At 50.6% G+C, this 11,107-nt stretch overlaps 1 protein-coding gene across 1 annotated transcript; it reads right to left on the reverse strand.

Annotated features, from left to right (window-relative positions):
- Positions 1-1,750: 1,750 nt before the first annotated feature.
- Positions 1,751-9,170, reverse strand: LOC133359504 (E3 ubiquitin-protein ligase TRIM11-like). Its single transcript, XM_061577920.1, has 6 exons — positions 8,195-9,170; positions 7,501-7,596; positions 5,407-5,640; positions 5,265-5,287; positions 3,929-4,032; positions 1,751-2,680 (listed from the first exon to the last, which is right to left on the reverse strand). Exons 1-6 carry the CDS (start codon positions 8,750-8,752, stop codon positions 2,133-2,135), a joined length of 1,563 nt encoding a protein of 520 aa, XP_061433904.1. The 5' UTR covers positions 8,753-9,170; the 3' UTR covers positions 1,751-2,132.
- Positions 9,171-11,107: the final 1,937 nt, after the last annotated feature.

Below are 11,107 nucleotides of genomic sequence, written 5' to 3' on the forward strand. Positions count from 1 at the left end.
TTGTTGTGGTGGTGGTTGTGGTGGTTGTTGTGGTGGTTGGTGTGATGGTTGTTGTGGTTGGTGTGATGGTTGTTGTGGTTGGTGTGATGGTTGTTGTGGTGGTTGTGTGATTATTGTGGAGGTAGTTGTGGTGGTGGTGGTGGTGGTTTTAGTGGTTGTTGTGGTGGTGGTTGTTGTGGTGGTTTTTGTGGTTGTGGTGGTTGTGGTGGTGGTTGTTGCGCTGGTTGTGGTTGTTGTAGTGGTGGTTGTTGTGGTCGTTGTGGTGGTTGTTGTAGTGGTTGTTACGGTGGTGGTTGTTGTGGTGGCTGTGGTGGTTGGTGTGGTGGTGGTTGTTGTGGTTGTTTTGGTGGTTGTGTGATTGTTGTGGTGGTGGTGGTTGTTGTGGTGGTTTTTAGTTGTTGTTGTGGTGGTTTTGGTGGTGGTTGTTGTGGTGGTTTTTGGTGGTGGTTGTTGTGGTGGTTTTTGTGGTTGTGGTGGTTGTTGTAGTGGTGGTTGTTGTGGTGGCTGTGGTGGTTGTTATTGTGGTTGTTGTGGTTGTTTTGGTGGTTGTGTGATTGTTGTGGAGGTGGTTGTTGTGGTGGTGGTTGTTGTGGTAGTTTTTAGTTGTTGTTGTGGTGGTTTTTGGTGGTGGTTGTTGTGGTTGTGGTGGTTGTTGTGGTTTTGGTGGTGGTTGTTGTAGTGGTGGTTGTTGTGGTCGTTGTTGTGGTCGTTGTGGTGGTTGTTGTGGCTGTGGTGGTGGTTGTTGTGGTGGTGGTTGTGGTGGTTGTGGTTGTTTTGGTGGTTGTCGTGGTGGTTGTTGTAGTGGTGGTTTTTGTGGTCGTTGTCGTTGTGGTGGTGGTTGTGGTTTTGGTGGTTGTGATGGTAGTTGTGGTGGTGGTAGTTTTGGTAGTTGTTGTGGTGGTGGTTGTGCTGGTGGTTGGAATTGTGGTTTTTGTTGCGGTGGTGGTTGTGGTGGTGATTGTTGTGTTGGTTGTGGTCGTTGTGGTGGTTGTGCTGGTTGGTGTGGTGGTTGTAGTGGCTGTGGTGGTTGGTGTGGTGGTTGTGTGTAGGTGGATGTGGTGGTTGTTGTGGTGGTTGTTGTGGTTGTGGTTGTTTTGGTTGTTGTGGTAGTTGTTGTGGTGGTGGTTGTTGTAGCTGCTCTACCGCCTACTCCTGGTGAGCATCAGGGCCACGTGGCACCTCGACGACACGCCCCCGCGGGGAGTTCCCAGCAGTGTCATTTCGTGATCCGCCAACCCCCCCTCCCCCTCACAGTGCTGGGTCACACCGAGACTGCAGGTTGACCCTCAGTGCCTCTGTTTTTCTTGTCGCCAACGCGGGACTCCCCCAGGGGCGGGAATCAAGAATATCAGAATCTGTTTGTAGTGCAGGAGGAATCCGATAAGCTGTGAAGCTCTTTGTGTTCACAGATGGTGCAGTGGCGAGGAGCGGGCGTGGGGGGGGGTGACGTCACCGCGTTGGGGGAGCATGCGTGGTGATGTCACCATGACGCAGCAGATAACTTGAACAGCTCGAACATTGTTGGCGCCTTTTGTGTTTGGCGCCATCTCTTTATTTGTTTATTAATTTGTAGATTTAATTTGCTTGGCAGTGGCTGTGTAGAGGATTTGGTCCTCGTGTTTAATTAATGAACAGCGTTGCGGGATGCAATGAGCACGAATGGCGCTGTACACAACTATATTGTTGTTTGTGTTCTGTATTTTTACAGTAGAATCGACGATACAAGCGTTACAATGACATTGTAATGCACATACATTTATACTTTTTAAAATTAATATTATTATTGTTGTTGGATCGCTCCCACACCACCAGTGTATAAACACATCCCAGATCACCATTGCTAATCACTGCACCCCTACACTACAGTCACACTCCTCTGGCAGGGTGAATACATCCACGTGGGCTTCACACACACACACAGAGCAGTACTTACTTTATCACCCCCCCCCCCCCATGAAGGTTGTGAGGATTGTTTACGCTCAGCCCCCCCGTTGTGATGTAGAGCCACGCAGCCCCTCGCCACCGACAGCCACCAGCAGTCACGGGCGTGGCACTGCGCTTGACGGTGACGAGGGTGGCGAGCGCCGTGCGTCGTGGCGTCTGCCCTCTGCGCTGTTCACGTTCACCTCTCATCAGGACGCACCACTCAGATCCACAATCCTCACTGAGTCACCATCATCACCCCACACCAGCATCCCAGGATGTAGGGGATGAGCGAAGGTTTGGTGAAACGAGTGCAACGGCGCCATGGAGTCAGCACTGTAAAATGACAGCAGCCCCGCGTCCCAGTCCAGATGGACCCCGACTCTCCGCGGAGGCTCCAGCACCGACAGTGAGGTCTTTACCCCGCCATGCCACACTGAGAAGCTGTCGCCATGTTTCTGTATACACCAGGAGACGTTACTCCCTCCCAGGCGGCACTCAGCACCAAACCCTCTCCGCGGGATCGTCCCGTACGCGACTCCAACCCAACACAGCCTCGCGCTCCTCACGTCCACTTCCCAGTAGTGCTGACCCGACGAGAAGCTCTCAAAACACAGGGCTTGTGGATATACATCAAAGCGGTGTGGCTGATGGGGGCGACCCTGGGGGACATCGCTCCGCGTCACCGTCTTGAGATCTGAGGAAATCTGGAGGCGGTCGTGGGCTGAGTTTGTGTCCAGAGTCGGCGAGCGTCCATCTGTGGTGAGGACAGCGACGATGCTCGCACAGCGGTCACGGCGACGCGTGCGCAGTAGCGGCATGAGCATTGCCCATAGCGTGTACACACGGACACACGTGGCGTGTACACACACACACGCTGGTGTTGTGTTGTCTGTTGTGTTGTTGTGGTCATACCGCACCACGTGATGCGTTGATACGTAACACTTTGATTATCACGCATATGACAAATGCATACAGGACTATTATTCGTTTGTATTAGTATACACACTAATATTCCTTAGTATGGGTGTACAGATACTAGTATTCGTTAGTATTAGTGTACACATACAATTATTCGCTAGTATCTATGTACACATACTGTTTATCAATCGTGAATAATCATATAATAATAGTGCCACACTATGGGTGTGTGTGTCCAGTGGTAGCGAAGAGTGGTGATGATGCCAGAACCACGATGTGAACGCCACTCTCACAGCATCTCTCTACAAACACGACGCCTGTACCACAGCCACCACAGCCTCACACACTCTCACATCCACACACAGACATTGTGTGTCACAGCCTCACACTCTCACATTCACACACAGACACTGTGTGTCACAGCCTCGCACACTCTCACATCCATGCGCAAACATTGTGTGTCACTCCGCTGCTGGATGAGCGCCTCGCCGCGCCGTGCGCGTCCTGGGGGGGGGGGGTCGTTGGTGGTCGTTGGCGATGGTGGAGATCGTGAACGTGGAAGCGTAGAGGTGTAGTACAACAATACTTCAGGCTGCACTGCCCTCTGCTGGTGTGATGTGTAAAAATTTGGCACGAGGGAGACAAAGGCGGCCGGGCGTGGTGCTGACCACCCACCCCCTCGTGTGCCGTGCAGGCCTTCATAGGTGCTGCTGCTCGCTAACAGCACTTGCCCGAGTACTCAGCAGGAGGGTTTAGTAGAATATTTAAACTGTTAAACTAATTTCATTTCACCAGGTAGAGCCCACTTCTCTTTCCTCGTGGTTGCGTGGATTTTCCCCTGGTTCCTCGCGTTTTCTCTCCACATTTAGAATCAATTTGCATTCAGAGGATTTGTCTGATGTTATATATCCACGTGATGAGCCACTTCGAAGAGCTGTCATGTGTGATAGTCAGGTCGCGTCCGAAAAAAGAGCGACATGGTTCAGTGGGTTCCTGACCTAGTAAAATAAAAAGATGATGGTGGAGAGCACAGAAGTGCAGTGCAACACAGCGGGACACGCGGGTGCAAGACTGAGGAACTCACAGACAAGAGGCAGGAGTCTGCGCATGGCCCTTTCAAGGGAGCGGACCGTGATGGCGTCCAGTGAAGTGGGAGGTGGGGCTGCAGATTCCTTTGGTATCTCTCTCCTGGGACAACCACCAACAGCATCACACGCAGCCTCATTCAACCACAGCATTGGAACACTCAGCATCCGTAGCATACGCAGCACGTGTCTCACACACAGCCCTTGTCTCAGACAGCCCGTGTCTCACACACAACCAGTGTCTCACACACAACCAGTGTCTCACACACAGCCCGTGTCTCACACACAGCCAGTGTCTCATACAGCCCGTGTCTCACACACAGCCAGTGTCCCACACACAACCAGTGTCTCACACAGCCCGTGTCTGACACACAGCCCGTGTCTCAAACACATCCAGTGTATCACACACAGCCAGTGTCTCACACATAACCCGTGTCACACAGAAGCAGTGTCTCATACAAAGATAAAGACAAATATACTCCATATAGCCTTAACAGACTGTAGGGGCAAGTACTGTTAGCGAACACCTATGAAAGCTGGAATGGCACACGAGGGGATGGGTGGCCAGCACCACGCCCGACCGCCTTTGTCTCCACATTGGCGATGTTTACACACCGCACCTGGTCTCATTTGAGGCTGAGTCTCCATAGGGGAGGCCCAGGACCGGTTCAGATAATCGTCACAGGAGGTGGCCGTGAGCAGGAATCGAACCCCGGTCGCTGGGTTCACGGCACAGCGCGCTAGCCGCTACACTACCGCTCACACAGCCCGTGTCTCACACACAGCCCCTGTCAAACACATGCAGTATCTCACACACTGCCCGTGTCTCACACAAAGCCAGTTTCTCACACAGCCCGTGTATCACACACAGCCCCGTGTCTCACACACAGGCAGCGTCACACACAGGCAGTGTCTCACACACAGCCCGTGTCTCACACAAAGCCAGTTTCTCACACAGCCCGTGTATCACACACAGCCCCGTGTCTCACACACAGGCAGCGTCACACACAGGCAGTGTCTCACACACAGACCCTGTCACACACAGGCAGTGTCTCACACAGGCAGTGTATCACACACATCCCATGTCTCACACACCCAGTGCCTCTCACGCAGCCAGTGTCTCACGCACAGCCCGTGTCTCACAAAGTCCATGTCTCACACAGCACGTGTCTCACAGACAGCCATTATCTCACACACAGTCAGTGTCTCGCAGACACATACATACACCTTGTGTATAACACACAGAGCCCATGTGTCTAACAAACACAGCCCGTGTGTCTAACACACAATTCCTGTGTTGTGAGTGTTTAACCGTGAAACGTTAAGGATCTGTACCTGCGCGTCTCCTCCAGGTGCCCCTGTGGAAGAGAGAGAGATCATGAGTGAAGTCTCTACCCTTGGACCACGAGCCCCCCTGCAACTGTCCGCTCTGTTGTTCTAGACACCAAAACGGCGTCTCCACAGAATCGCTCCCCACCTGCAGGAAGGCGAGCGAGTCCCTCTCGTGCAGCAGAGCGCGCAGGCGAGCGGCCGCCGCCTGGAGCTCGCCGATCTCCTGCTTGTGACGCGCGATGTCCTCCTCGAACCTGGAAAGCAGCTCTCGCTCCTTCACGGCCAAGCAACGTAGAGCCTCCCTCTCGTCCTCGTCCAAAGCCTTCTTTAGGCGGGCGAACTTGCCCGTGATGCGACCCCTGATCCAGGCCACCGATTCCTGCAGAGACGCGGGGACCACGGTTGACTCCCTTAGCCATGAGCCACTCCGTGTGTGCGTGTGGGCGCCGTGGTGGCTAGGATATGTTGATTCCCTCGCCTGGTATGCAGCAGGTCGTGGTTTCGATCCAGACCCTGATGCCTGTATATTTGTAGTTTGATGTTCTCTCTGTCGTTGCATGGATTTTTCTCTGGGTCCTCCGGTTTTTGCCTCCACATTTAGGATCAACGAAGTGCGTTTAGATTATTTGGCTACTATAAATTTCCAACTTAAAATCAGCCAGTTTGTTTAGCTATCATTTGTAATAGCTAGGTTGCTTCTGAAAAAGAACTACATAGCTCAGTGGGGTCTTACCTGCAAAAAAGTAAAGAAAAGTCTCTGGGTCTCTATGTATCTCTGTGTCCCTATTTTTATATATGGGTCTCCATTGGTCTCTAGAGGTCTCTCTGTATATCTATGGGTCTCCCTGTATATCTATATGTCCTTATTTATCACTATGGGTCTCTATGTGTCCCTATGTATCTAAAGGCGTTTAGATTATTTGGCTGCTGATATACATTTTTACGTGATGATGATGATGATGATGTCAGTCATTTGGTTGATCTATCATTTGTGAGTGCCTGGTCGTTTTTGAAAAAGAGCTACACAGCTCAGTGGGCCTTACCTGGCAAAATAATAAAATAATATTCCCTAGTGGTGAATCATGCCCCAGTGACGAGACACCCATGGGACTGAGTCCGATCCATGCCAAGGAGGCAAGAGGGGTGCTGCTCTCTTCTTGTTTTTCCCCTAGAGGGTGCTGGGGTCGTGGATGTTGAGACTCGTCACTCGGAGTACGGTGGGGGCCCCATCGGGCTTCCGACGAGATGTGGCGAGATGTGAACTACCTCGCCTGGTGTACAGGGGGTCGTGGCTTCGAGAACGACCCTGATGCCTGCGTGGATTTTTGTCCGAGACCTCCGGCTTTTCTCTCCACATCTGATTCGGCGTAATCCAGGTCTGGTTTTCCCACAAGTCCGACTCTGATTTAGAGTTCAAGGCATTCGTTATCTGCTGTGAACAACCCGCAAGAGTGTATCCGGGGTCAAGCAAGCATTTAGAGTACTGTATTTGGAGTAGCCATTTCAATGAGCTATCATTTGTGATATTCAGGTTCCTTCTGGAAAAGAGCTCCATGGCTCAGTGGGGCCTTACCTGGCAAAATGAAAATAGTTTAGTTTATGGGTCTCTATGTATCTCTATGTGTCCCTATGTATCGCTATGGGTCTCCATATATCATTATGTATCCCTATGTATATCTATGGGTCTCTATGTATCTATCTGTGTCCCTATATCACTATTTGTCCCTCTTTATCTCTATGGGTCTCTATGCATCTCTATGGGTCTGCTGCTATATATTTTTTCGTGATCATCATGTCAGCCACTTTATTGAGATGCTATCGTTTGTGAAAGCCAGGATAGCTTCTGAAAACATCTACATAGCTCAGTGGGACCTTACCTGGTAAAATAAAAAAAATAATTGTAGTTAAAATAAACTAAGGTGACGCGATTAAGGACAGCATGAGATGCACCACAGTTCCACACCGACAATCCGTGGCACTCTCTACATTTTTTTGCCACAAGAGTGGAAGACGCAATGCCGAGAAACCCAACCTCATGGCAGACGCGCCAATGTGGCTATCGAATGCGGTTAACGCGCAACCCCCTCATAGTTAATGTTGAGTTTGAAAGTGAATTATATAGTTAAAGTAAGAGGCGTCAAAGTTATGAGGCTGCACGAAATTCGCTCGAATGCATTTTGATCTCCACGACTTCCACACTGGGTGGAGGTCACGGGGGTCAAAGAGCCAGACCTGGTACCTGCGCCTTCTTGCGAGCAGCCTCCATCCGCTTCACGAACTCCTCCGCCTCCTTCCTCTTCTCCTCCACCACTCGTGTCTCCTCCCCAACGTGTGTCTGTAGTGAGAGACGAGACGTCACCTGGGGGAGACTCCAGCCCCCTGAGCCATCCCTCAACACTGCCCTTCCCTCCACATCGACCCCTCAACAGAGAAGGCCTTCATCTGCCTTTGTACGGTGACTGAGACGGTGGGCACGGGGAGTGGGCAAGCTGATGCCTCGTTGTGGGAGCCGTGCTGCTTGGTGTCTGTACCGACTCGGACCCATGGGCCCATGTGACCACAGCTGTCTAGTTTATAAGATAAATCTAATAGAATTGTTTCTCAGGTGGCTGTGATATCGGTCTCAAATCTGTCCACTTAATTACTTTATACGTCCACTTGTGTTGCGATCGAAACGTCGTAGTTTCTTGTTTTGTTATTTTGTTTGAACCTATCTACGTGACTTTACCGAAAGACCCAAATAATATACGGCAATTATGTTTAATGAAAGCCTAGGATTCAATACATCCTGATGATCTTTCCTCAAATGGCAGAGAGACAGAGATTCAAAAGGGAGAGCATGAACACAATACAGTTTTTTTCATCAGATGTTGTGTAACCGAGTAACAGAATTGGTCAGATTGTGTTACGGTGTCTCACTCTGAAGGCCTCACCTTCCGTGTCTCGTGCTCGTCCTTCAGCGTCAGGACCTTGTGTCCTATGTGTTCACCTGCGATTGTGCAAGATGAGCAGACCAGGCTGCTGTCTACTCTGCAGTAGAATTTCAGCTCCTTGCTGTGCTGAGGGCAACTTCGCTCATCCAAGCTCGCAGTGGGATCCACCACAGCGTGGTCTCTCAATCTGGGATTCTCCACGTGAGGCTTGTAGTGGGAAAAACAGTAGGACATCTCGCATCTCAGGCAGGTCTTCACTGCAGGAGTGTGGCCATCACCGCAGATGTCACAAACAACGGCCGTGGCCATCCCATCTCCAACTCTGAACTCCTCCGCCAGGTTGGCAAGGGCCACGTTCCTTTTCAGCTGGGGTCGCACAGGGAAGTTCGCTCGGCACTGCGGGCAGCTGAAGCTGCTCGCCGTCTCCCAGGCGGCTTCCAGGCACCGCAGGCAGAACGAGTGTCCGCAGCTCAGCGTGGAGGGGCAGACGAACGTGTCCAGGCAAATGGAGCAGCACAGCTCACTATCCACACTCTCACTGGGAGTCGCACTCGCCATGACCCAAGGCGTCGATGGGATCGTCCGCTATGTGGCTCAAAGAGACGCTGGACCAGGACCTCTCTCTTATAGCGACGGTGAAGAAGGAAGTAAAATACTCTAAAATGTTTTCATTGTCGTCACTGACATCACGAGATACTCCCTGGAATGGGAACACGTGCCCCTAGGTGCACAAACAGCAGCCTTAAGGTGAACACGGCTACTAGACACACCTTGACACTTACAGAAATGAGTGCTATTGTTAATATAACACAAGCGAGGCTCAACTGTGGTCGCTCATTATTGAGATGAGTGTCGAGAGATAAACTCATCCTTCTACAGCAAGTTGGTATACAAGAGTTGGTGGGTTTGATCCCGACCCTGACGCCTGCTTTATATTTAAAGTTTGCCTCTTTCTCTCTCTCTGGTTTTTCCCTCCACATTTACAATCAACATCACGTGTTTAGAGTAGTTGGCTGCAATATATTTCTACGTGATAAGCTATCATTTGTGGCCAGGTCGCTTCTGCAAACGGGCTACACAGCTCAGTGAGTCTTGCCTGATAAAATAAAAAAATAGTTGGTAGAGTTGGAGATATCTCATGATGTCCTGTACCTCCATCTGAGTCGCATTACCCCAACGTGACGAGTTGCTTGAATGTCGTTGTGGCATCCGAGATGGAATTTGTCACAGACTCCCGTTACCCATCCTGGAATCTTGAGCCTTTTTGCCAGCAGTGTGAATCTATCACCAACTCTACCTGCCTCCATCACCCACTGCTGGAGATGTAACCGTCTCTCATTCTCACCTTGTCTGAGACTGCAGATCCCCGTGCCGACCATTCACACCGCTTACTTCACCTGCGTTGTTGTTTCACATTCACACTCACGGCTACTCAATATCCACGCACACGCAGCAACACAAATGCCCATCAGCGTTCACCAATATTATGATAAAAAGAATACAAATAAAACTAAACAATTTTTTTTTATTTTACCAGGTGTAATGCCCCACTGAGCTATTCGCTTATTTTCCTAAAGCGACCTGCCCATCACAAATGATAGCTCAACAAAGTGGCTCATCATTTTGGAAATGTATAACAGCCAAATACTCTAAATACTGTACTCAAATACTCTAAATACTGTACTCTAAATGCTTACTTAAAACCGGAGACGCTCTCCTGGGCTCTGCGGGTTATTCACATCAGATAACGAATGCCTTGGACTCTACCTGCCTTGGACTCTACTCCAGTCGGACTCGTGGGAACACCGGACCTGAATTGCACTGAACACGGCCTGGACTCGTCTGCGTTTCCGACTAACGGATAAAAGGTCACTAATGCGAGTGAAGGGGGTTCCCACGATGTCCACGGCTCATTTCTCGGTGCAGCAGCAGCAGTGACGGCTCAGTCCTCAGTGAGGCGCAGTTGCTCCAGGCCAGGCAGGCAGCGTGATCCATCGCGGGTTTTGCAGCCAACAAATCCTCGCAGCGTCCCGGGAGAACCGCTTAGGTGACAGCACAGCACCCCTCGGGTGCTGAGCAGCCTACACCCCGCTACGCATCCAGTTTCACTCAATACACACACTTACACACACTCACTCACACAATCACACACACTCACACACACAATTAAGAACATCTGTGCTCACACAATCTTGTGATGACCTCTGGAGGGAGGGAGGGGAGTTTTATAAGGGTTATGACATCAGGTGTCAGTATGTCCAGACATCCAGAAAAAGGGTTAACTCGGCTGACCAGATCAATGCAAGGGACGTGATAGGAGGACCTTTGGGTTTTTGATGTGTATTAGGGAAGAGTCTCTATATAACAAAATCATACAAGTCAGTTTTGCAGAGGCAAACTCCGGGGTATGGTCCTCGAAGTCACCCATACGTGGCGAGGCTTGCAGAGGCAAAGGCGAAGTGTTGCTAAGTGTTGAGTTCTGCGTTGACAGACTCTGAGTATCGCTGAAAGTTTCATTCCACGTTTTTCCTAGTGGTTTGCGTCACTTGCAGAGTCAAGGACCTTGAGAAGTTGTACTGTACTAAGCTAAGAGTTGTGAGAAGCTAAGAGGGGTGCGAATGCATTTTCATATAATACTGTGATCAGCTAAGACATGTGAGAAGTTAAGTGGAGATTTGAGTTTCCACAATTATCGAATGTGCATGAAATGTGTCCAAGCTATAGGCTGGAAAAAGTTACGTTGACTAAGTGACTGATACTCTGATGAAAAGAGCAGCTAGCGGCTGACCACAAGCGTGCCGGCTCGGGAGCCCCGAGCACGATGCACAGACAACGGTGCGAAGGAGCGGCGAACAGCAGGGCAGCGAGCGAGCTAAAACTGTGGACCAAACCTGCCGTTGTACAACTTCGTTG

This window comes from Lethenteron reissneri, chromosome 65 (assembly GCF_015708825.2).
Source record: "Lethenteron reissneri isolate LAM-NWPU_2019-01 chromosome 65, ASM1570882v1, whole genome shotgun sequence".
NCBI lineage: Eukaryota > Metazoa > Chordata > Hyperoartia > Petromyzontiformes > Petromyzontidae > Lethenteron > Lethenteron reissneri.

Bases quoted from the DNA above. Each gene is read 5' to 3' on its own strand.
- LOC133359504 (XM_061577920.1), bottom strand. From the start codon at position 8,752: ATGGCGAGTGCGACTCCCAGTGAGAGTGTGGATAGTGAGCTGTGCTGC. The intron at 4,033-5,264 runs GTACAGATCCTT...TGGTTGTCCCAG, and splicing joins CACCTGGAGGAGACGCGCAG to GAGAGAGATACCAAAGGAAT. The intron at 2,681-3,928 runs GTGAGTTCCTCA...TCCTCACCACAG, and splicing joins CAGACTCCTGCCTCTTGTCT to ATGGACGCTCGCCGACTCTG.